Here is a 26,199-nt window from a genome sequence, read left to right as displayed (position 1 = left end):
CAATTAGCATAATACACACTACAAGCTAGCGCTAATTTAATTTAGCATCTTAAAGAAACATTTACTTCATTTTGGTGCCAAGTAATGACAAAAACTGCTATAATGAGAGCTAGTATTGTACTTACATTCATTAGCTGGCCAAAACATGACTCCGAATGAAGCATGTTGGTTGTGTAAGCTAGCAAGGTGCCTGTGTGCTAGCAGATTAGCCAACAGCTAGTTTCAGGTTTACCTTCTCAAGCTGCCTTCAGTTGACCATATGAGTTATGATGCTGTAACACATATTCAACTAGTTACTTAAAGTTGTGTATCCAGAAAAGAAGAAACACTCAACAAAAACAGCACTTGGACCATCTTTCATTTAGCATTTATGGGAGGAAAATAATGGCATTATTACATAGAGTCCATATATAATTTGGTATGATAAAACAACAGGTCAAAAAAAAAAAAAAAATTAGGTTACATCTATTCAATCATGAGTACAGTAACATGAATATTCCATATATTAATGAACATTTGTTTGCTTTATTACTGTGCAAAACAAAATATACAAACCTACTGAATGTGTGAGAAGTACAGTATCAGTGAATGGGCCCGCGGTAGTGACACAACACTTGTTTTTATACGTAATCAATCGACTGACAGTTCCTATAAATACTCCTGTTCGCCAATGAAATCTCAACTAAACCAACAGTTATCGGTAATTAACCTAAATCGAGGCGTGTAACGATGGCTTATGTGAAACAATAATCAAAAATAATCACCCCGTTATGTGCCTACAACAGTCAGACGCCATCATTTTAGTCACTTGCTGGTGTTTTCTGATCCATATATTACGTATTAATATACGAGGTAACGACCAGGTTCGTATCGGAGGACCGCGACAAAGACAATCAGTAATTATCGAGAAAAGAAACAGGCTAAATTTGATTGACAATCGATGATAATTTGTTAAACACAGACAATAATAACTCTTAACATGGTGGATTTAATTGTTCCCCCGTCACATCACAAGCCCGCCGTGGAGGCTCTTCGTCAAATCCGCCATTTTTCATTCATCAGTGTCGACACACGGTATTGTCAACGCGTGAGGAGAGCCACGTTCTCCTTAAAAACAGACCGAAGAGGTTTCGAGTCGGTAAAACTCGTAGAGCTAATACAGATTCAATGTGGTCGATGAGATTTTAAAGGACAATTCCACCCTCACGCAGCTACGTATCATTTTCTATGATATTCGGAAACACAAACCCTGACATCTTTTCTCCTCTCTAGCTGCACTGGAATCATCTCAACGTCACGTCCACTCGAACAACAGGAAGGACCCCGAGGTGGCGAGATAAATCACCGACAACGGGTTCATTAATCGGGTGGATTTCTCCTTTAAATCTGGCCTGAATTACACAACACAAGGCACGACACGTCACAAATCCTCCCCCTCGTCGACACACATTTTATTACAAAGTCCTGAAATTGTTTCCAGCCCATGTGTACCGCTTCGGGAAAACAAACAAAAAACAACGACAGACAACTCTGAAGCTTATGAAAACCAAACTTGACAGGCCGAACTGTAACTTCCACAACCGTTCAGAAACAAGTCTGTAAATGCTGTGTGACATTCAAGTTTTGTGGCTTTTTCAAAAACAAGGAACTGATCCAGGATCAGAGTCTTGTTCTGACGACCGATTCTCCAAGAAGTCGATCGTGGTCCTCTAGACACGCTGCATTATGGCTGTCCATCGATCTTTAAAAAAAACTGGGAAGTCCTTGTCCGATATTTGTAGCAGCTGCTCTTCGATGTTCGTGTTAGTGTCGGGAGGAAATACAACAGTCAACGTCTGTTTCAGCTGACAGGACTTGAGGCCAATTGTTTTTAATACATAACAAATTCCTTTAAATGGACGAGGGCGGTTCACATCGACACTCCTTTATTTAACTCCTACACTAGACTATACTTGTAAAGTGCTGTCCAATCATCTTCTTATAAGCAAAAATTTAACAACTCCTGATTAAATCTGACATTACAACCCCACTCAGGTTTACAGAATAAGCTTTTTTGTTATCTGATTCATCCATAACACTGTCGAGATTACTCAAAAAAAATACCTGATCACATCGCTCTAAAAAAAGACTACAATGACACCCGAGGATCACATGCTTTGCGACTAATAGTGTGATAACTGACGAGATCAGGGCGCGTGGTGGAGATAATGATCTACAGTACGTACACACCATCTGTTCTTTCAATGACGAGACTGATCGAGTTTCCAAAAAAACATAAGAATTCCTTTGCACTCGATTCCTGCATCTTCTGCAGGATCAGACGGCTGAAATCCACGAGAGAAAAGTCTATTTCCAGTACCCGGTCCGCGTCCAGAGCATCCGTGGTTACGGACATCCGCTGTGTCGAACCGCAAGACCGTCTGTCCATCCATCCGCTCACATCAGCTGGTTCATCGCAGGCTGACCGGGAGAAAGTTTACAAGGCATGTTTCAGGCAGTTTTCTGTTTTGACCAGAAGGTGGCAGTGACGACGGCATCAAAGTCACTCAGGGTACTGGGAGGGTGAAGGCTCTGTGTTCTGTTGGGCAGTGAAAGCTGGTGCTGGTGCCGGAGCCTCGCTGGTGTGTGCTTTTTTTTTTTTTTCCATAGTTGTACGTCGGTTTTGTTCAGAGCTGAGATGAGAAGTCGAGCGCTGTTAGCTGGCGGTCCCTTGGTGCTTGAGGACCGTGTAGACGTTGTCCACTTTGCTCAGCCTCTCGAAGAACGGGATGAGGTCCAGCAGCTCGGTGTCGGACATGTCGTCGAACCACGAGGCCACGGGCACCTGGAGGGAAACGCAGAGTATTAGCAACCACGATGAGGAAACTGTTTATCCCTCACGTCTATCACTGTAGAGGATTTGTGGGTCATGACGCACACTTTAGTTGTCTGATTTGTTGACAATCAGAAGGAAGCTGGTATGAGGGACACAGTTGATAGTAAACAGAGGTGATTTGAGGTTTTCTGACAAGTCGATGTGCGTCAGGTTGAAAAGCGGAAGTGAAAGAGACGAAGCTGTGACGCAGCAGTGGCAGCGTGTTAGTGACAGGACGTTTCTATCGTGGTTTCAGACTCAGTTTCAGAATCGTCACGCCCCGGGTTAGTTCTCTTTGAGAATACAGCTCAGTAGTACTGATGTGTATTCTGTTGTACAGTCACGACTCAGTTGTGGTCCGAGGACACTCACCGCGTTGTCAGGGTGGAAGACGTAGGAGGCAGGGGAGTTGTCCACGATGATGACCTTGTTCAGGTCGCGACCCAGGCGGCTCAGGTCCTTCACGTAGTTGCCCCGGTGGAAGACGCAGGACTCCCGGAACAGGCGGCAGCGGAAAGCGCCCCACTTGTCCAGGAGGTCGGAGACGGGGTCTGCATACTGAAACAAACATACTCCTTTGTTTTAAGCTTTACCTTTGATTTTCAGTCATTCAAAAGGTGGAAAAATGCCACAAATGTTTAGTTTCAAAGCAGCGGCGAGCCGTTTCTCACCTTGGCTAAACTGGCCGTGAACAGGACGCACTCGAACAGTTCCCCCATCCTCTTCAGGAACTCGTCGACATGGGGCCGCTTCAGGACGTACACCTGGAGCACACAGGAATTCTTAACGCCCGGTTCCTTTACGGCGTGCATTTTCAAAATTAAACATGTTTCTGCAAACTGCTACTGCCTGAAGAGATATGACACTTACGCTTGGTTTTAGATATTATCTGTGCAAATCACTGAATGCTGTATGATGGATGTAGCAGACCGGTTTTACATACGAGTCAAAGGATTACAGGCATTCTTGCATCACATTAAATACAGATGCAGCTGCAGAAGTGAAATCCTGGACTTGTTTCCTTGTTCCTCCATTTTTTTCTTCTTTCTGCAGCGCCGGCGGTTAAGGGCAGCGTTCCTGAACCAAGTCATCCGGAATAGGCTGTGCTTGTCTGAACAAACCTATCCTGGATTACTTGAATCAGGCCCAGACCCACAGCGTGTCTTCCATCTCTGAGCAAGCAGCCATCTTTAAATCCCTTAAACACCACCTACTGCACTCAGCAATTTAAACCTGGGAGCTTAAAGGATGACGAGGCAGCGTCCGGTTAGATGACGAGGTACAGGATGAACATGTTTGCTGAGGTTACTGAGTGATGCCACCGTTATTACCTGGTGTACCGTTCCATCTATTTCCACGGGAATGATGAAGTCTGCGTTGTTCACAGGCTGTTGGAGGGACAAGAAAAAAGTTGCTTTTCACAAACAAGAAGACGAGAATATTCATGTTTTTCTACTGCAGGCGTGACTCAGCAAGAACATCAAGTCACAAGAAGGTTTACTTCTAGGAAGTGAGACACTGCAGGCCTTATTATATAAAATATGACTGGTATTATTGTAGGACAGATGCAGGTACAGACAAACAGTCTGCAGTGGAGGAGCGGCGGTGTTTATTTGGGTTTAGGAACCAGCTAGTTTGGGTTTGGCATTTGCCAGCGATGACAGAAATGTCACCGTCTGAGCCAACAACAACCAGATGGAGGAAAATGTGGACCTTATAGAGTGTTTTTACTATTAAACATAACCAAGTCGTGATGTAATGTGATCACAGGAGACAACTATGAGCTTTTTAAGCTCTTGCATCATCGAGGAAATTAAAAAAGGACACGCTTGCACATCGCTGCTTGTTTGTGATTCTTTCTTACCTTGAAGGAGCTGTGAACTAACGTCTCATCCAGATCTATAACCACGCAGATCTTCCCGGAGTCTTTTGACTTCGCTGGAGGCAGCAGCGGCTTCACCTGGATCTAACAAAACACCACAAAACGAATATTTGAAGGATGACACAGAAGTAGAGACAGATTGGATCTCTGCACCGCAGCCAAAACAGGACAGAAGTGCGAGCAGCGATACGACAGTAAACACACCTTGGAGACGGTTCCGTTCTCCTCCACCAGCAGAGGGGCGTTGTTGTTGACGGGTGGAGGTTCAGACTGCTCCCGACAGAGGCAGCAGAAGAGGCTGGACAGGAGGCCTCTGCTCCGGTGCTTCTTGGAGGACAGAGAGGGCGAAGAACCTGGAGAGGAACATGGAGCTGATTAACAAAAACTTCTGATGAGCTAACCAACTACTGGAAGCTCTAGTTAGCAGCTGTTAGCTTCAACTCTGGTGATATGCTGCCCCCTATCTTTATAGCATGAATTTGACAGATATCTTATGTATTGCATCTTTAAAATGAATCCAAATAACCTTTAAATAACAAAGCTGCAGCACAAAATCACATTCCAGAAACATTAAGCTGCACATGACGACCTGACTAACCACTTACACACTCTGTCATGTCAGTGAATGTGTGAACACCGTGAAAAATAAAACAAAAACACATCCAGCAGCTTTCCTCATACTTTGCTCATTGCCAGGAGTTGTTGCACAACAGCAAAAAGCTCCGACTGCCACCAATAACTATTCAGCACTTTTACGCTAAGACGTAAAGTTGCTACTTTACAGGCATCATAAAGACATCATGAGTTCAGTGTGGAATGCAGCGTGCCAGTCAGAAGAAGGCAAATGTAACATAAGCTTTTAAAATCAACACAACAAAAAAAACAGACTACCTCAGCGATGGGGACTGAGGGTTTAGTCTCACACCCTTATCTCTGTCACCGCAGCGGTATGACAGCAGGAAGTGTTTATCTGCGCTGATCAACAGGTAGACAGCTCCGTCCTTACACTGTTTATTGTGCTGGTTTAGAGCTTCAATTGTTTAAAAAACAAAGGCCTGCAACTGATGAGTCTTTTCATAATCAATTCATCTGTTGCATATTTTCTTGATTAGTAGTTTTTGGAAATAGCCCGACCTTTAGATGTCTTCTTTGTCAGACCAGACTTTGTTTCTCTGCTTCAAGCGTTTGCCAGAAAGTCAAGATTTCACTCAGGTGGACTTGATATCCATAAATGTTTGTTATAAAAGGTCTAACATGACATATTGGAGTTAACATCCAGTCAATATGTATTCATATCCAAATAACATGTCTGACAAACTCAATTTGAGTGCAAGAAGTGCTGCTAGATTCGCAATTCTTTGTTTATTCCAAATATATCCAGTTCACTATCCTGTAGGAAAAATAATCATCATAAATTCTGCTAATTTTCAGGTTCCTGATTTTATTTCAGGTTACTACTAGAATAGGTTTACATGCTTTTGTCGTACGGTCTGTTTCCGAATACACGTTCTCCTCTGATTGGTCAGCTCACACACGCCTGAGCCAGCACCTCTAACAACAAAAGGTTTTCCAAACATCTTTGGATAATTCCAGAGAAAAATTTAATTTTAGAAAAAAAATCTTTGGAATTGTGGGGGGAAATAATTCCCCAAATCTTTAGAATTTAAGGAAATAATCTTCGGATAAATCCCCCCCAAAATGCTGGAATTTGGGGGGAAAAAAACTATGAATTTGGGGTAATATATTTCCCAAATCTTTAGATTTTATCTAAATTGGGGGATTTTTTTGAAAAATCTTTGGAATTTTGGGGGAAAAAAATCTTTAGCATTTTGAGAAAAAAATCTTTGGAATTTTGTGGAAAATAAAACTTGGCTGTGTCCAAAGCGGTGTTAGATAATTTCTTATGTGCCAAACTAGCTGCTCGGCATTAAACTATGCAAATGTGTGACATGGTGAGGTAACGTGATGTCACACAGTCACATAATTAAAAGGCGGGAGTTTCAGGAGCGGAGTTTTCTCTGGAACAGAGTTTCTGTTGGTGCGAAGCAAAAACAAGACTCCTTTGACTTACATCATCGTGGATATTCCAAATTATGAAATATTACACAGAAAGCAGAACTGCATTGTATGGAACAAAAAGTTAGACCAAACAAACCTTTTCAGGAAAATATGAGGTAACATAATAAAGATCTGTTGTCTGAATACGAGTTATCGAAGAACAGCATGTGACAGCAAGTCATTCATTTGTGACATCATCTTAAAAAAGGTTAACAGGCTGACCGAGATAACTACTAAGAGGTGGAACTTTTAAGGTTGGAACGGAAGTTTTCGGCTTTATTCAGCTCAGTTTAAGAATGGGGACAAAACTCTCTATAAATCTCTGATCTCCAGCGCTCCTGCTCACTCCTCTGTCCCGCGTCACACTTTGTTTTGGCCTCCTTTATGCCCCGTCCTCCCTCTCTCCGTCTGTCCGGACGTGACTGGGCTACCAACAACACAGGCCTCTGTTGTGCATCTCTCACGCCTCTTTCATTCGCTCTCCGTCGTGCCCTCCTACTGCATTTGTGGACTCAAACCCCGGCTGACCCTCCGCTGGCCTCGCCGCCGCGCTCCAGCCAAAAAAACAGGAAGAGGAAACAGACGGGTATCAGCGGAGGAAGCTACTTGCCACCGTGTTTTAGCGATGCGGTAGAAGGCTTGAGAGTCGATTTCATGTCAAATCAGGGTTTTTGAAGGCAGATTGTTGTATGTGATTATGAATCCAAACAGGAGTTTTACTGTTGATTTTTCTGTTGGGTAATATCAATTAGTGCCAGATAATGCAGCCTCAAACTAACAGAGCTGTGACCTTAAGCAAAAGAAGAGGAAGATGTAGATTTAATGGATTTTTTTAAAGGGATTATCACTCCTTTGTGCATTTAATTACTCCCTAACGTCCTTGCTAACTAGGCTCTTCACTCCTTTGTTTCCTTTTTCACTCCCTTCTGTCCTTCCAGTTTCCAGCGTTCACTCCCATGTCCTTATTTGCTCCCTCCGGCCTCCTTTATCTTCAATAGTCACGTTATGACGTACTGACCATAAAACACAGTGTGCATTAATTCACAAAAAAACACGTTGGCATTATGAAGATGGCTCGTAGGAGTTGGAGCTGGAGTGGAACGTACTGCAGGCTTCTCAGGAAATATCCTGACTGCTTGTAAAACCTGAATCATCAGAAAGGAGGACGAGGCTCAGTGCTGTGTCATCCTCATAAAGGTTTTTATGTGAGCAGAAGGTTTGTACTCTGGGAAATTTCCAAGCATTTCATTCCTGTGCAGCTCAAACAATGTTCAGGCAGTTGTGTTGTTCTTAAAATAGAGGCCGATGCAGATTATATGCACTGTAAACAGAGTGACAGACGCATTTGGACATCCTTGTTTTGCTCACAAACAAGTCGGAGGAGCGATCTGTCAGGAACTTAAACCAAATATTCACTTGTTTATGTTCTTTACTACGGTCAAGAGGGCATATTCTCACCTTTTTAGGAGATGGAACAAACAATATTTGTCTTTTCTGCATGGAAAACTACTGAAACAAGTTGCCAGATTATCTTTAAAAGCACTTTGGAATAAATAACAATCACATTGGGTTTGAGTTTTAAACCTTAAAGCTGCAGCAGGCAATATTATTTCATTAAAATTGACCGTTGAGGAGCATTAACAGTTCCTTTAAATAAAGAAATTGTTTTGGGATTAGCACTAACACTAATTAATCTGTCTAGTTAATCTGTCAACAGGGTTTGCTTGCTTGCTTCCCCTTCTAAATCCAGACAAGTGAACGTTCCTGACAACACCTGGCTGAGGTGAACATACTAAACATATGTTCTTATGCCAAGTGGAACTAACAAATGTTCCTTAAAACTGGTGAGCCACGGTTGTTTTGAGCAGAAGTGACCCTGAACTGAAGGGGTCAGCTTTCTCTTATTTGATGCAACAACGTCGGCTTGCTGCGATGCTCAAACTGGAGCTTGTTTGTTCGCTGTGTTGCGATTTTCAGGTGATAAAACACAGAAAACAATAAAGCCTGAAAGTGATCCTACATATCTTGAATCATCTGCCTTAAGAGACACGTTTTGCATTGTGTACATTCTAATTGTTTAGCCACAACGGTTTCATTACAGTTAACATAACAACCTCCTGCACCGTTTTGCTACCTATCTTTAATATTTGGGGGCCTCAAACGTCTTCACGTATTGTTCATGAATAAACTTTGACTGAAGTGTTTTATTCTGCAGTACTCCAAGTTGTGTTTAACAACTCTCCAACACATCTGGCTCCACACAACGATGAAACAAACAGTCGTGTGGTGTGCCTTGCTGTGTAAAAGTCAACGATACTGACACTTAAGATAAAACATGAGGTGCTTGTGTAGGCTCAACAACAAATACACAAGTCAACCACACGGCGTGAGAACCACAATCAGCTGGATCAAAGTATAACCAGCCTGCAAAGCAAACAAAATGCTTCAGTGATCCCTGAACGTCGCCCGTTCACCTGTGAATGAGGCAGAGAGGCACACTTTAACGTGTCTTCTCCTGTCACATCACTTAAAAAATGAATAATTAAAACACGGAATGACATCAGTGTGGAGGAACTCACACTCCACACGCTCATGATAAGATGCTTCAGCCCAGGATCCATTTTAAGAGCCGGTGTGTCCAACAGTTTCCTGTAAAAACGCTTCCACTCCCATTTCTGATCATTTCTTATCCGACAGCTGAGCTTTAGTCACATTATAAATCCGGCCACTTATCTGTGGCCTCTATGATCTCAAGTATCAGGAAACCGAATCTTAACAATGCCGATGCTGAGCTGCAAATCCGGGAGTGAGGATTCGACTTTTTGTAAAGGATTAAATTCTTTGAAACAGCTGTAAGTCCTTCATGTGACAATAAAAACCCTCCAATAAAAACACGCTAATGAAACTTGTAAGATTGGTTAGTGACGTTAAAGAGATGAACCTGGCCTGACTTGTATTTACCGAAACATTCAAAAAAAAGAAGAGCAACAAAGGAAGGGTTTCGGGAACTTGATCTGATGTCTGATGAGATGTCGCATCCGCCTGTTTTACTGAAGATCTGATAAATGAGCAGGAGCACGATTGGACGCAGCGTTTCAGAAGCGAGGACTGGGTGACCGTGACACCAAGATCGTCTTATTAACACACACGCGAGGAGGCTTATTTTAGGTATTTTTTTGATAACAAACTGTGAATATCAACCACTTACAAAGTACCTAAACCACAATCTGACTCATGAAGCCTTTATCATCATCATCATCATCATCATCATATCTCCCTCCTGTGTTACAGTAAACTCAATATCTTTGGGCTGTGGACAAAACAGGACATCCGAGGACGTCATCTTGGGATTTGAGAAACACAAAGTGATATTTTTCAGCAGTTCTTCTGCGTCCCTTGAATTCAGTGTCCAACGGTGCTAATGTATGAATAAAAGCATGCAAATACGTTGCCACAATCAGTCGAAGAGATCTACAACTACTTTGTCAGCATGTTGAGCAATACCTTGTTCAGTCCTGACCCCAAAGCTGAGAAACACTTTCTCCATCGTCAGAGACGGCCCTGCAGACCTTATTCTACAGCTTTGCACCACAGAGCTGATGTTCGCCGTTGAGGTACATTAGCGGTCGCATTCAGACGGTTTTGTTGGGTGCTTTTCGCAACCTGAAACTGTAGTCAAAGTGAAACTAAAACTTGTCTTTTGGTTTGGCGCAGCTAAAACAAACTATTCTTTTCTACGTGTAACCGTCTCTTTGAGCCTCGCAGGGTAAACAAGCTGTTTGGAAACGGCAGCTGTGTGTCAAACTGAGTTCATATGTCCACAAAGCGTGGAGGACAAGTTGTGTAATAGATTAGTCTGCTACTACTACACATGTACGACAAGGCCGCTTCGCTTGACATCTCTGCTTATCTTTTAATGTCAAATTAAGCACAACCATCCGTATATCTGTGCTACTACAGCACGCCTGATAATGTCTTTAACTCCGGCCACGACTTAAATATGTGCTGTTTGCATAACATGTGACAGGAGACATAAAAAATGTGAGGCGGCAGCAGTTTCTCAGGGATGATGACCGACCGGCCACCCGATTATTCAGTAACCTGCATTTGCACTCTGTCGTATCTCGCCTGGTTTTGTGTACAGTGGGCAGAAATCCATGTGAAGTGAACAGAGGGCGCTGATTGAGTTGATGTTACACGGTGGAAATCAGGATTTCACGGGTCTTTCATTAAGTTAAGAGAGGAAACAGAGGAGCTCTGTGATGAGATAAGTCCTGACAAGAAAATAGAGATATAAGGAGATTGTAAGAAAACATTATCTACTGATTAATCTTACAAAAGCCACAAGTAAACAAGTTTAAATAAGATGGATTATGTAAGAATGGCCACTTAAATAGGGGCAGCATATCACCGGAGAAACTGCTAACTGCTGCTAACTGCAAACTTTTTATTCATCTTTGACTGCAGAAAGTTTCGGTTAGCCATGCAGCTAGCGGTCTGTTCTTGGTTAGCTCGTTAGCATGCTAACTTCAGTAGCTACCGCTTCTACACAATACATAGAGGTTTGTTGACATTCTGTTGATCGTATTAGTTTGCTAAAATTCTCACATACTGCACCTTTAAATGATGTTTTACACAGCTATGATAATACACTTTTCTTTTAAGCTAAGATTTAAAGGGGCATTACACACTTTTAATCAGAAATTTTAATCAGAAACTAAATAAAAACAAACTCTCTTTTAGTTTTCATGACTTAATAAACAAACTAACCTTAAAAAATGACGACACAATCATATTGTTTTACCTTGTTTACATTTGGCGGACCCTGCCACCAAAAACAACACGGTGCCCCTTTAATATCTGCAATGTTTTGAACTAAATTCCGACATATTGCACTTTTAAAATGACATCTCACGCAGCTACGATGCTGCTGTAGCAACTTTAAAAACACTTTTTCGTTTAAGCTAACATATAAAAGATTTAAAGGTGCATTACACACTTTTAATGAGACATTTTTATCAGAAACTAAATTAAAACAAACTCTCTTTTAGTTTTCATGACTGAATAAACAAACTATCCTTAAAAACAGACAACACGGTTTTACTTTGTTTACATTTGGCGGACCCTGCCACCAAAAACAACAGGTGCCCCTTTAATATTTAAGATGTTTTAACTTAATTATGCTGTGGCTACATTAAAACACTTAAACGCTCTTAATAAAGTATTATAACCGTGTTTAATCAAGCTTTACTACGTCACTTCCTTTACTTTCATCACAGGCCGCAGCCATAATCTATGCAGGACAGAGAACAGTGACAGTTTTAGTGCTTTCACTTGTTTTCAGCCCGCTTCCCTCCTCACAGTGTTGTTATATATGTATATATATGAAGTGTAAATCAGGGTTTAATGTAAAGATGTGATGTAAAGACGGTTTCTGTGAATTCACGCAGCTGCAAAACTTTTTTTTGACATGAGTGCAAAGAACCACCCAGCGCCACTTTACCTCTCTCCCCCGCGGCTTTGCTCCCCTCTTCATCCCGGCTGACTTGCGTGATTACTGAGGACGGGTTGTCCATCACATCCAGCTCTGGTTCTGGTCCGGTCCGGTTCCGGAGCTGCTGACCTCACAACTTCAAACTTCAGAGATTGTCCGCTCGCTCGCTCGCATTAAACTTTAGTTAACATGAAGGGGAACGACGCTGAGGCAGCCCGGAAAACATCGCAACAAAAGTCCGGATCCTCACTGTGCCTCCATTACGCGTAGCGCCGCCGTGCTCCGCTCAGGGAGAAAACAAAACCCGCTTTGAGTTCGAGGTCAGAAAGTTGTAAACCATTTGTCAAGGAGACGGCAACTTTGATTCAATATGGTGCTCGACTCCGCTCGCAATTTCAAGATACAAACATGGAGGTTTCAAGGCTTCCCATTTCACTTAAAGTGGCGCAGCACGGGGCGGTTACACACGTTAGACGGCGGTTGACGACGGTCCCTTAAAAAAGTAGCCCGCAACAAAGTTACTCCAAAGTTAGCTAGCAGGCTAAGCTAGCCGCGGCGGGCTTATTTGTTTTGTTTTAGACAAATATGCGCTGCTTATAAGTTATCTCAAGACGCGTATCACTTCATTTGCACCGCACACGTTTAATAACTCGCTTCACAACGCGTCCATGACGTTTAAACGATAAAATAAGCCCGATGTTGTTTATTTACAGGCTACCGTTAGCTTAGCAAACTCACCAACTTTGGCTAACGGCTACTCCTGCTGAACCGTGACTCCGTCTGTAAAACACCGTGTTAACTTCATCACCTGCAGGTTTGTGTCTACGTGTGTTGTTACTCGGTTAAATTAGCGACAACTTTTTAATAATTTTTTTTGAAAAAAACGAGCGAAAGTTTATGTGAAAGTAGCCGCAAAAGAAACGCCCAGTGCGGGTCCCCTTGAAACTGCCTGGAGCCAAGGGAGCGTCGCACAAGTGCAGTTTCTTTTTTTTCGTCCGCCTCCAAAATACACATGAGCAGACTGTGACAAACAACTGAACCAGAGCTTTAAAAAGTAAAGAAGAGTGCATTAAAAGGCTCCTCCTGAGCATTTAACACACTCATGTTCATATTCACATTCATTCAACATAGAAAACTCATCTGAACATGCTGCAGATTCAGGTTTAATTCAGATAGAAGAAGAATTAAGCTGAATAAAACTGAAAAAAGTGAAAGAAAAAGGTGTTAAAAAGCAGTAATCGCTGGTCAAATACAATACAAACTAAGATAGAAAAGCAGGGATGCACCAAAAGGATTTTCTTAAGCCGATACTGATTATAATTTAATATTTCTGTATTTTTCATAGATTAAGTAGGATTAAAAGAGAGTAAATAAAACTGCACCTTAAGTTCCACTTTGCTCAGCATTTTATTTTACATAGTACTCTATTGTTTTGTTTGCATATTGTGTATAGTACTTTTTTATATCTATATTTACATTTTCATTGTATTTGTACTTGCACCGCTGCTATGATGACCTCATTTCCCCTCAGGGATAAAAAAAAGTTATTGTACGCAATGACATGTTGTTGTTGTTCTTCTTCTTCTGTGTTTATTGGTGGCTGGCAAACCAACTTTAAAGGTGCATACGCCACTATTATTTTGTTATGTGGCAGTTATCAATAATGTTGTAATGTTGCATTCCACAATTTTTTAAATTAAGAGAAAAAAATGATAATTTAAGAGGGTTGTGTGTCTCTGAAATATGTAAAGTGAGAACTAATGTTAAATATAGATGCGTTTCATTTTTGGGAGTTAAATAAAGGAATGGACTTAGTGATGAATTGAAATTGTGTAGACAACTGTTGAAATGATTAAATAATATAATTTAGAGTCAATTTTTGTTGTGTTTTCTTTTTCTTCTTTGTATTACTGATATTCTGAGTTATTTTATGGATTGTACAGGATAGACAGAAACAAGCCTCGGCTTCAGGCTATTCCTTTTTTGGTCAGAGTTTGTTTAAAATTATGTTGTGAGAAAATGTTTAGTGGAAGCATGTATGGTAATATTTTGTCAGCTGATTGCACATAATTTAAGTATTGCATATTGTAACCGAAATAAAACTATTCATTCATTCAATGTCAATTTTCCTTTTATCAGGCTGATAATTCATCACAGCTGACATCGTATGAAGCAGCATTGTAAACCAGTTAAAGGGTGATATTACACATTGTTTTGATATTAATGTTTCCAGCGTCAGATGGCGACGTGTCATGATGTGTTAGAGTTTAATGTGTGATGGTGGAAATGTATTTTCAGGCTCCTTTTCCAGGGAATCCTCAGCAACACAAACAGCGCACACAAGAGGAGATTTCACAGTGTCGTTTGTTTCATTTCATAGTCTGAAAAAACTGGGTCTCAGAGAGAGAGAGAGAGAGTGACGAGTGAATTTCTCCAATTGTATCAATAGTTTATTACATACTATCTCATAAAAACATCTTCTCCACATATAAACACCGCAAATTGGTACATTTACAAATCGTCAACCGTCCAAATTCATACAAAAAAGGAAACACGGCGAGGGATCGATACACGAGACGCTCTGTTCTCACAAGGACCGCGTGTGCTGTGTGTAAGAATCTGTCCAAATGTCGCAGTCCAATTTTTGCTTTTCATCAATTGTGAATTCAATGGAGACACATTTACAAGATCAATACGTTTTTTGGATATCAATCCGATTTAGGCACTGACTGGATGATCGTGATTTGAGCAAAACCTGACCAACCGATGGGTAATACTGAGAAACAACAGCGATTATTATTATTTATTTTTTTACCAGTGTGTGTGAGACGTTTCTAAGTAAAATCTTATCTACATTTCATAGTTTTATTACAGAGAAGAGTTCAGTTGTAACCACAGAACAAGAAGTTGTACCAAAAACGTCCTAGCTCACCCTAAAATAGTTCATTTTTACGGCGTGAATCCTAACACCAATCACAAAGACACTCCTTATTTTTATTTTATCATCTTTTCTTTTTTTTTTTTGCCTCGATGCTAATTTTTCAAAATCAGAAATGCTCGCACACATGCAAATAAATTAACATGAGAAAAGTAAACGATTCACCAAAAGAAAAAGAAAAAAAAGAAAAGAATATTTTTGGTTTTGAGTTTTAAAATGTAAGTAAAATGCAAACAAAATGAAATAAATTAGCAGCTTACATCATGGTACATTCACATGAGTTGTGTGTTTTTTACTACTAAAAGTTGAGTGACGTCAACGCGTAACGATACACATGTTCCGGGCTGATGGTGCAGAGTGGAGTCCAAAGTCTGAGCTAAAAACCAAATGTTTAATGTGCAATTTTTTCACAACGTGACTGAGAAAAATTGTGCGATCAATCAGAAAAAAGAAAAAAAAACAAAAGAACATCCCGTGTCCTCTCAGCGGATCAACAGTTTATGAGAAGTTCTGAAGTGAAGTTCTGCGACGGTCGGTCATCTTTCTCTTCCTGTTTCGATCTCAGAGTCCCGTTGAGGTTTCTCCAGAATCACACGTGGACTCTCGTCTTTTTTCTTCCGTTGGATGTCTGAACCTGCGCCTCACTCGGCAGGCTGACATCCATCACACAGCAGTTGTTGCAAAAAGCTGTTATTTCTGCTTCGCTGCGCGCCGATCCGACTCTGCATCCTCGGTGCTGCATTATTCGCCGTCGCGTCACTTCGGGCTGGGAACATGCGGCGCGGTCCCGGTCGGCGTGGACTGGGGCGAGCTCTGGTAGGTGCGCAGCATCACCTTGTGCTTGGTGGCGCCTTCTGTGCGACGGTATTGTTGGTCCACCAGGAACTCTTTGAGTCGGCTGGAGGTGAAGGTGAGAGTCTGCCTCCTCAGCTTCATCAGGTAGGAGTCCTGCAGCCAGGCCTGCGTGAAGCAGTCTCGGGTCGTCGGACGAGCCCTGAGAATACAAACACGCAGAACTTAAAGGAGACTCGTCATGTTTTTTAATTTCCTTTTCCTTTTGTTTTATACATGTAAACAGAAGCTCTTCTCTCCCACAGAAAGCAGTGCTCCTCAAACGCCTCATCAATAGTCCCGCCCTTATTTTGTGACGCTGTGACATCACACTACCTCACCATGTCACACATTTGCTTAAATTGGCAGTAAGAATTGATTTAGCACAGCTGCTCTGTTGTTGTTGGCAGCGCTGGCTCAGGCGCCAATCAGAGCACAACACCGGGGTTTCGGGGGGGGCTCTTAAAGAGACAGGCGCGTTCAAACAGAGGGTGAGTAGAGGTGCTGCAGCACTGGACAGTCTGAGTTATCAGATTAGTTTTTTAAGATTTAAAGCATGTAAATCTATTCAAATAATAACCCAAAATAAAAGTAACAAAGTGTAAAATATAATGTTGCTGGCACTCACCACGGGTAACTGCTCAACATCTTCTTGAGAAAGGCGGAGGCACTTTGGGACACATTTGGGTAAAGTTTCGTCGGGTCAAACTTCGCCATCAGGATTTTGGATTCGACTTGTAGAGGGTCTTTATCTTCGAAGGGCAGCTGACCACTGAGCCTGGTTTTAAACACAGAAAAATCAGAGTTCAGGAGGATCGTTCCAGAATTTAAAAATGTACTAAACTGGCTAAATGTGGCACCTTCTTCAACAAAATACAGATATATAAAATGTTATTTTATTGATTGAACGCTCAACTAAGAAAACACAGAATAAAAGCCAAATCATTTATCATGTCTTTGCTTAAAATTTTCACTATCTAGCATATTTTTTCAAAATAAAATGTAAGGAGCCCTTCAAATTGTTAGGTGCTTTAGCAGCCTGTAGCAAAAACTGAATATTAAATAAAAACAAGTTAAGTTAATTTCAAAGGGACGCTTCACTTGCATGATGTGGGTGACGACTCCGACGGTCCAAATATCCGCAGGAGGACCGACCACTTCACCTTTTACCATCTCAGGAGCTTGAATCACATTTTTCAAGAGGATGTAAATGTAGAAAAATGAGAGATTGCATTAATAGTGAAGCTAAAACAGCCCAGTTTATTAAACACACAACACACACAGCAACACCGTCTTGTTTTTACCCATGTACTCCAGGGTTCCCGCCCCAGAGTCCTGCTGTTTGAGGCTGAGGGGGTTGAAGCTCTGAGCGCTTCCGAAGTCCACGATCTTGATGGCGTTGAGGTTGGTCACCATGATGTTGTTGGGCTTGAGGTCCAGGTGGAGGACGCGGCGGTTGTGGAGGTACTCGACTCCCTGGAGGATCTGGACCGCGTAACCCGCCACGTCGTCCTCGGAGTAACGGAACCTTTAGTGAGCAGAAAGAGAGTTGATACTGAGAGGAAAGGTTTTTTTAACATAACGTTAATCTACTGAACCTTCTGTATTTGCAATCTGATGGAGATGACTAGTTATGTTTTCTCTGCAGCACCGTGCTGTCACAGAATGAAAAGGTCTTCTCTCTGACCACCCGCTATGTACGTCCGCCCGACTTTGTCCATCCCGGTGTGAGGTGACACATCCGGCCTCCTACCTGTCGATGAGGCTGTACAGCAGCTCTTTGCCGGTGCAGTACTCTGCCACCAGCACCAGGTAGCGCGGCGTGACGTAGGCCTCGTGCAGAGCCATGACCTTCTCGTTGTGGAGGGACTTCAGGATCTCGTACTCCTTCAGGACTTCCCGTTTGCTCTCCGGGCTGTAGGGAATGATCTTTGCCATGTAGATTTTGCCCGTCGAGTTCTCGCGGCACTCTCGGACGACTCCAAAACGACCCCTGGTCAAAAAACAAACAAACATTTCACTCTATTACAACACGCAGAAAAAGGCAGGTGTGGCCTCCACCCGGACGAGGACACTCTGTCTCACCTTCCTTTCTCGTCCAGGAAGGTGTAGGGTTTCTGTGGGACCCCCTGTCGTAAAGCAGTGGAGGGTGTAGCGCGTCCTGATGGGGTGCTTCTGGAGGGGGTACTCGCCCCGTCAGCGATGGGGCTCAGGCTGGAGCTCTGGAGAACTTGCGGAGAGAAGGAGACAGGAGTCGGGGCCACACGAGCAGTGACGGTGGTGGCGGGGACGTACGTGGGCACGGAGGCCGCTGCTGGTTTGGTTGGCGTCAATGGCGGCGTTACAAGAGCAGGTGGAGGCGACGCTGCTGGAGTCTGGGTCATAGGAGACACCACGTTTACCGGACTCTGGGGTTTGGGGGCGACAAAAGGTGGAGGTGCTTTGACTGCGGAGGTTACTTTTGGAGCGTCCTCGGCTGAGGATGGAGAGGTGGGTGCGGCGCCCATTTTGGATGGAGGTGAAGCAGCGGGTTGGGGTGCATCTTTCGGAGAGGTGGAGGCGGAAGTGATGGCGGTGACAGGTATCCTGGGAGCGCTGTTCTGGGCTGGTCGGAGTGGAGGGACGGTCACTGAGGAGGTGACGACCGGCTCAGACGGAGCTGGGACTGTTTTTACAACGGCCACAGCAGGTGGAGCTCCTCCACCTGTGAAACACAACAACATACCTGCTCAGCAATGAATACAGATTCAATACACGCTTAATATTTTAGCTACTCCACTCGCCCCCCCCCCCTCGTGGCCCAATTGTTGAAAAATGCGCGCTAAATGCCCTCCTGAGAGCCAAAAACGCACGCTAAAGTGCCCTCCTGAGAGCCAAAAACGCGTGCTAAAGTGCCCTCTTGGTTGGCAAAACACACTAAACTGCCCCCTTGGCTGGTTAAAACATGATTAACTGCCCTCTTGGGAGCCAAAACACGCGCTAAAGTGCCCTCTTGGGAGCCAAAACACACGCTTAAGTGCCCTCTTGGTTGGCAAAACACACTAAACTGCCCCCTTGGCTGGTTAAAACATGATTAACTGCCCTCTTGGGAGCCAAAACACGCGCTAAAGTGCCTTCTTGGGAGCCAAAACACGCGCTTAAGTGCCCTCTTGGTTGGCAAAACACACTAAACTGCCCCCTTGGCTGGTTAAAACATGATTAACTGCCCTCTTGGGAGCCAAAACACGCGCTTAAGTGCCCTTCTTTTCGCCCCTGCCCTTCAAAAAGTCTGTGCACGCCGCTGCTCTTGACACATCCTGTTTGTATTTTGAAGGGGAACTATGTAGTTTTTGGAAACAGATTTGACTTTTATTGGTTGCGCCTGAAAGTGTTTAAATACCTGTTGGGTGGAGGCTGACCGGAGCGGAGCAGCTGCTGGGCGGTCCCTGTCCGGCCTTGTTGGTACAGGTGACCCGGAACCTGAAGGTGCCGCCTGCTGGCAGGTCGGTGACGTTGTAGTAGCAGTCGACCACTCCGGTGGCCACATTCAGCCATTTAGAGTCACCTACAGGACAGAAGAAGAAGGAAATTAAAGCACCTTACATGCTGTTGATGTGATCTTTATACATATGTTTGGATGCATATTGGACTTATACGTATATTAAGTACAATTCAGGGTTCGTACACATTTTTCAAGGTCAAATTCAAGCACTTTTAAGGGTCATTTTTAAGATTTTCCAGCACCTTATTGCTGGGGTAAAATACTTATCATCAGGAATATATAAATTATATGTAAATTTTTCTTCACTTTTTATCACAATTATGTACACCGTATTATGCTGTAAACATCTAAAATTATGCTTCATAATTGCAAAAACTATAGCAAGAAATTAATTATCGAGTCTGAGTCAAGCACTTTCAAGCACTTAAACTAAAATCCAAGCACTTTTCAGACCTTGAAAACACAACATTGAAATTCAAGTACTTTCAAGGATTTCAAGCAACCGTACGAACCCTGAAAATGATGACAAAGAAATCACTGATCTCCTGTTTCTCTTGTTGTAGTTCACATATTGAGCAGCAGGTGGCGGTGTTGTCACACAGATAAACTGAACATGCACATGAACCAAAAACAAGTTTCATAAAAAGGCTTTAAAATTGAAATGCACAAATTTCACACAAATTATGCGCCACAGTGTCTTGTTTCTTCCTCGGGCGCGCTCAGAGATGAATTAAAATGTAAATGAAGCAGTGACGCACTCGCCTCGTGGCAAAGATGGCAAAGAGGCAGAATACACGCCAGAGTGAAATCTATCAGACCGAAAGAGTTCAATAAATATTCAACAAACACTCGAGTCCGCAACTCCAAGTCCGTGCGACTTAATTTTCCTCCAGCACACCGTGAGATAGCGATGAATCATCGCAGCAGTCACTATTCCCTCGTGGACCGGCTCATTTTCTCTGTCTAAGTGGCGTCTGTGGATTTGCAAACTCATTTCCCAGAGAACACGCAGTGCAAAGCCAAACACTGTCAAAGCGTTACCTCCTTTGAAACATTTTAATTTCCTTTTTTTTTTCTCGTGTGGCTGTACCGCATGACGCCGATGAAAGTGCAGCGAGAGAAAGTGGTTTTAAAGCTGCCAACGAGCCACAGTTTATGTCTTTATTATGTGTTTGGATGAACTCACCTTCCGTCTTTCTCTCCAGGGTGTAGCTGCAGGGCGACTTGGTGTCTGCTGGCTTCCACAGCACCAGGGCTGTGTTGTTGTACGTCTGAGGGACTTCAGGGGTCCCCGGTCGTTTTGGGACACCTTATGGAGGTCAAGGAGGAAATCAGGTGAGTGCACACCGGCCTCTGTGGAGGCTTTTCAGGACAAATACTGACCAACACTTCTCTAGTAATTCTCTTCCTACTCTTCTTCCTTTTGTTGTCTGCACACCGCTGTTCCCTTGTGTTACAGATAAAGATCCCAATTAGCCTCCACAAAGTGGCTGCTTCTCTTTCTGGGGTCCAATTTAACATAACAGGAACAAGAATTACCGATTAAACCGGCGCAGCAGCATCAATCAATTTCCACTGAAAAAAAAAAGCCATTTCCGCACACATTTATCACCTCGGCACTGATTTATTAACAAAAGGCCGACGTTTTATTCACTTTCTCTTCCTCTTTTGGAGCGATTTGATTTCCTTCATCACAGGAGGAGCCTTAGATTCGTCTTGTAGTTTGATTAACGTGGTGAAAACGAAACAATCTTTTTGTCTATTTGATGTTTTTACTGTAGTTAAAAGACAGTTTAAAAGAAGTTTGATGAACCGTTACACGTTGCATAAATACCAGAAGACTTGTTAATGTGAAGTACGATTGCACGAGTGCTGCAAAAACAGCGCTTGTCATGAGCAAATCCACCTGTATTAAGATATTACTGTTGGTTTTTGGTGGAGTGTGTCTGTGTGTGTGCAGGGTTTTAACTGTTTTGTGTCTGCAGTTTGAAGGGTGTGTGCTGTGTGTGGGTGGTTTGACTGTGAAGTGTGCGAGTGTGCCAACATGTTTGTGGTTTCAGTAGCACAGTGTGTGTGTGTGCACAGCTTTACTAATGTGTGAGCGAGATGGAATTTTGTTCTGCTCTTGGTTATTATTAGTTTATTAGTTGATTTTTACCACTTGTCTTAGTCAAACAGTTGTTAATCATCAGTATTGTGTGTTGATAATGTCTGACTTTGACTCGTGCTTAAAGCTCAGCTGTCGACGAAGAGAGAGTTGTTTTTTCTCGACAAACTGCATATTTCCTTTGCCAGATCATTAACTTCACATCCGACTTTTAAGAGCGTCTGCGTTTACATAGAAACAGCACGATTTGGTTATAGTTTACATTACAGTTCTGCACAGAAATGTCACAGTTTCATCACTTTGAGAGTCAAGATACCAAAGAAGAAAAAGAAAAGACGTTGATTTTCTCGAGAGCAGAGTACAGAGACTTGCCAGACAACGGTTCGAGTTCTGTTGCCACACCAAACCAAAACCCCGACACCAACAGTGTCATCTCTATAATTTTTCAAACGTATTTCCCATCAGGCCTGTGCACCGGCATGAACAATAGAGCCAATGCTCCAGGCGAGATAAGCTGTCTGAAGTATTTTTCGCACGGCTGATAGATTGTCGAGCGGAAACAAATAAGCATCAGCGGCTGAGACGAGTAACACGTCCGACGCCGAAACAAATAAAGTCCCAGCGCAAGTCGATTGCATCTGACGTCTGAGAAATACATCTTCCACTGACGCCTCAAAAGTCTCGTTATCAGCGCCGCGTTTGTGAGCAGCAGAGGCAGAATCCAACGCTGTTGTTCTCATTACACTCCGTTTGTGCGGAGGCATGACTGGGGTGTTAACTGTGACGAGCCGCGGCTGACTTCAAATTGCAGGAAGCATCATTTGTTCCCGTTACACGATGAACACGAGAAAAACGACGAAAATCCATTAAGCTAATCTACTGTAAAGTTAATCTGTTGACATTAATATTCATTCCGACTGTATTAATATTCATACCATTCTTCCTGCTATTAAAATTGAATTAGGTAAAATACATCACATTATGAGGATAATTACCGTAAGTGCATGAAAGACGAAGGAGCAGTTGGATGTCTGGTGAGAAAACTCGCTCCGTGTTGTAATTAGAGCTGAGCAACAATCGATTTATATCATTATAACATAACTGTGATGTGAGACTATGTATTATCTTGGATTTTGGATATCCTAATAAGGCGCAAGTGTTGAATTTTTCCTTACCTCTTATTTCTAATAGTCCTCCATACAATATTGTCCAAATTGCGATATCAAAAATAGTCTGATATTTGATATTCGTTGCAAAGTTCTAGCATCCATGATGATTTATAGTGTGTATCGCAATATAGCCTTAAAATAACACAATCTTATTTTAAAGGAAAAGTTCACCACAAAATATGAAGTCTTTATCTACTCGCACCCGTGCCGATGGAACGTCAGGTAAAGTTTTGTAGTTCGCAAAACAACATCGTAAACAGTTGAAGCTGAATTAAAAAAAACAAAAAAAACAACGGCTCTTTGCCGACTTTCCATCTGCAATGACAAATTAACCACCAGAATGATCCTCTTTGAACAAACATGGGCTGAACGAGCTACTTACAAGCTATAGACAGAGTGCAGGAGGTGGTGATGGTGGCTATAGGGTTGGTAGCTATGCACTCATAAACGCCATCGTCCTTCAGGCTGGACTTCATGACTGTAAGAAGCTGCCTGCCGTCCGGGTGGGAGATCAGGTTGACCTTGTCATCCACCTCCAGCGGTTTCCGATCTGGAAATCACACAAAGAAAAAAAAAATGAGCGACTGAAGAGCAGCTTTGATAACGACATAATATTCTCAGGGGAATTGAAGTGAGATACCTTTCATCCATGTTATTCCTGGATGTGGACTTCCAGCTGGAAGGCAGCTCAGAGTGACGGACTCGCCCTCCAACAAGACGTGGTCTTTTAGTTTGATGTGGAACACGGGGGCGAAGTCCGACGCAGAGCGTATGAACTGCTGGCTCTTTGACAGACCCTCCTCTTTGGGGGTGGCTGAAGGCAGATCCGTCTGGGAGGGGGTTTTATCTCTCTTCCCCCTCGTCAAACCCCACCTGTCCCACCGCGATCGCCTGTCGCTCTCTGAGGTTTTTTCGGACTGGACGCTAGAAGTGGATTCAATTGATTCCTTGGACGTACTGGCACCGGTTTGTTTTGCGAGCTGATTCTCGGGGATGCCCATACCCTTGAGTCCTCGCCCCTCAGACTGGGAATGACGATGGCGGGCAAACAGAGGCGTCCTCTTTTCCTCCCCGTCCTCTTTTCTCTCCTCGGACTGACTACGGATTTTCGAGGATATTCCCGCCACTTTGTTTTCAAACTTCTGTTTCATCGCCAGGACAGGAGATTCGGGGACTTTCTTGGAATCCTTTTGCACCAGCTCTCTCTGACTTCCCCCAGTGTCTTTATCCTTTCTCTCCTCTGACTGCGTCCTTATTTTGGCAGAGATCCCCGCCACTTTGGACTCAAACTTGCGCCTCATAGCAGAAACAGATGACTCCTCAGCTTTTCTTTGTTCTCTTTCATCCAGCTGCTTCTGTGCACTGCTCAGCTCCTTTGTATCCAGGGACTTACTGCGACCAATCGCCCATGAAACTCTCTTGCCTGCAGCAGTTTCCTGACTCTTTTCCTCCTTTGGTTTCTCGCCCTTCTTATCAACGGATGTTGACCTCTTTGACCGCAAAGAAAACCTCCCAATCAGACCAAGCCCCGTTTCCTTATCTTCCCCTCTTAGATCTTGAACAGATTTGGATTTCTCCTGTAATCCTCTGGACACCATTTCAATTGGCGCCCCCCTCGGCCCAGGCCTGTAAACCTCCTCACCACCCTCGACCCCCTTCCGGCCGAGCACAGGTGATTTCTCCTCTGATTTGTTTCTGGTCAGTTTGCGGAGGCCACGGGTCAAAGACGACTCCCGCTTCTTAAACCTGGCTTCAAAGACCTCCTCTGAGTCGATGTCTTTGATGTCTGTTCTGAGCACAGGCTGGCGGCTGGTGGCAGGAAGATCAGGGTTTGATGATGTGGAAACAGAACTAGGAGATCGGTCAGCAGTTGCTACCTTGGAAAATACCGCTGCATGTTCAGGTAATGCTGGAGAATCTGTGAGTTTTGGATCAGTCGGCGTGGCTGCAGCGAGGGCCTTGTCAGATAAACTGCTGGCATACGCAGATGACGGTTTACTATTTACTCGTGTGTCTGCGTCTCCCTTTTCATTAATATGCAACTCTTGATTTTCTTTCCTTTCTTCGTCCTCATCGTCCTCCTCTATTACGATTATAGGAGTAATAACAGACGGGGATCTAGACTCCGATTCTCCTTTATCTGCCTTTTCTAACTGGCTTTTGGTCCTTTTCTCTGTTATGTTCTTCTCATTCATACTTTCCATATCCTCGTGGTCTTTCACATTGTTCTCTTGGTCCAGTCGTTCTTGCGTTGGGAGTATAAAGGAAGTCCTCTTTGTAGGTGAGCCAGGTTTCGACTCCAGTGTTGTTTGTTCTGTAAGTGCGGACATCGAGGTCGCCTCCTGGAGCTTCTTCCCTTCTACGCTCCCATTGCCCACCGATGGGATCTCTAGGGGGGCTCCAAACCTGCGGTGTAGGGGCATGGGCTCAGAATCCCCCTGAGTGAAGGAGGCGCTTTTACGGAAGACTTTGGTCTGTGGCATGTCCTCCCCAGTATTCTCTGAAGATGCTGCTCTGATGAGTGTTGATGGCCCGGCTCTGGATCTCCTCAGATTACGATCTAGAGACCCAGTCCGCCTCTCCTCTTCCATACCGAGTGTTTCAAATAATGGCCCTCGTAGGCCGCTCATCTTTTTGTCCATGCTTCCTCCCCGGAGCAACCGCTGTCTCATCAGTTCCAGTTTGAGGGCGTAATCCTCCTGGCTCAACTTTGATGCACTAGGGCTCGGACTGCGATTGGGTAGCTCCATAGAAACAGCCTTTTTGAGGCTCTTGTTACTCGTTTCTGAATCGCTGTTGGTGTTTCCCTCTTCTGGGTCGATATGGAGAAGCAGTGCAGAATCGGCAGAGCTGCCTCTCCTCATGGTCGCCCTCCTGGATTTTGTTTGTGAATCCTCCGACTCCACACTTGATCCTTTTTTTAGGGGAGCTCGTTTTGTCTTTTCCGTTTTCTCCTCATTCGGGGTTTCCTCTTCATCTTTCAACCTTTTCTTAACAGCCCCTCCTCTTGCTCCTGCTATCTCCATGTCATCCCTTTTCCTTGTCCCATCAGCTGCAACACTGGGCCATGCAGTGGCGTCCTCGTCCCCTGGGATCTCATTAAGCGAGACCCTGGACCCGGAGAAGACCATCGACAGAGGCATAGGAATAAAGGGAAGCTCATCCACATCTGCATCCGAGTCAGAGGAAGAGGAAGGCGGTGGGGAGCCTTCTTTTAAATGTCTCGCCACTGCGATGGAAACATGGCTGGATGAGTCATTTAAGAGCTCCGGGATTGACCGCATCACCATCTTTGATTTGTAGCTGATTAGCGAACGCTGAAAAAGCCAAAGGAGGACAATGAGAGGAAGTTTATTTAATGTCCCTTCTTTTGATGCAAAGTCTG

The 26,199-nt window shown here is 43.5% G+C and overlaps 2 protein-coding genes across 6 annotated transcripts in view; both read right to left on the bottom strand.

Moving 5' to 3' along the window:
* Positions 1–348: 348 nt before the first annotated feature.
* Positions 349–13,252, bottom strand: LOC115576907 (carboxy-terminal domain RNA polymerase II polypeptide A small phosphatase 1-like). Its single transcript, XM_030409538.1, has 7 exons — positions 12,298–13,252; positions 4,941–5,089; positions 4,719–4,820; positions 4,186–4,242; positions 3,526–3,618; positions 3,227–3,412; positions 349–2,824 (listed from the first exon to the last, which is right to left on the bottom strand). The coding sequence occupies exons 1-7, from the start codon at positions 12,368–12,370 to the stop codon at positions 2,696–2,698; spliced, it is 789 nt and encodes a 262-aa protein (XP_030265398.1). The 5' UTR covers positions 12,371–13,252; the 3' UTR covers positions 349–2,695.
* Positions 13,253–14,716: 1,464 nt separating this feature from the next.
* LOC115576902 (striated muscle preferentially expressed protein kinase) overlaps positions 14,717–26,199 on the bottom strand; it is a 37,235-nt gene continuing 25,752 nt past the window's right edge. For all 5 annotated transcript variants that reach the window (XM_030409529.1, XM_030409530.1, XM_030409533.1 and 2 more), the window contains 10 exons: positions 23,455–26,131; positions 23,197–23,364; positions 20,725–20,847; positions 19,437–19,601; positions 18,143–18,761; positions 17,811–18,050; positions 17,362–17,585; positions 17,163–17,238; positions 16,686–16,835; positions 14,717–16,220 (listed from right to left, as the gene is read on the bottom strand). In XM_030409529.1, coding sequence (XP_030265389.1) covers positions 15,983–16,220; positions 16,686–16,835; positions 17,163–17,238; positions 17,362–17,585; positions 17,811–18,050; positions 18,143–18,761; positions 19,437–19,601; positions 20,725–20,847; positions 23,197–23,364; positions 23,455–26,131 — 4,680 coding nt within the window. In that variant the 3' untranslated portion in view covers positions 14,717–15,982. The remainder of the gene's footprint in view (positions 16,221–16,685; positions 16,836–17,162; positions 17,239–17,361; positions 17,586–17,810; positions 18,051–18,142; positions 18,762–19,436; positions 19,602–20,724; positions 20,848–23,196; positions 23,365–23,454; positions 26,132–26,199) is intronic.

The sequence above is a fragment of the Sparus aurata genome, chromosome 24 (assembly GCF_900880675.1).
Source record: "Sparus aurata chromosome 24, fSpaAur1.1, whole genome shotgun sequence".
In the NCBI taxonomy this organism is placed as follows: domain Eukaryota; kingdom Metazoa; phylum Chordata; class Actinopteri; order Spariformes; family Sparidae; genus Sparus; species Sparus aurata.
The sequence above is the reverse complement of the archived record's forward strand: the minus strand, read 5'-3'. Positions and strand labels throughout refer to the sequence as shown.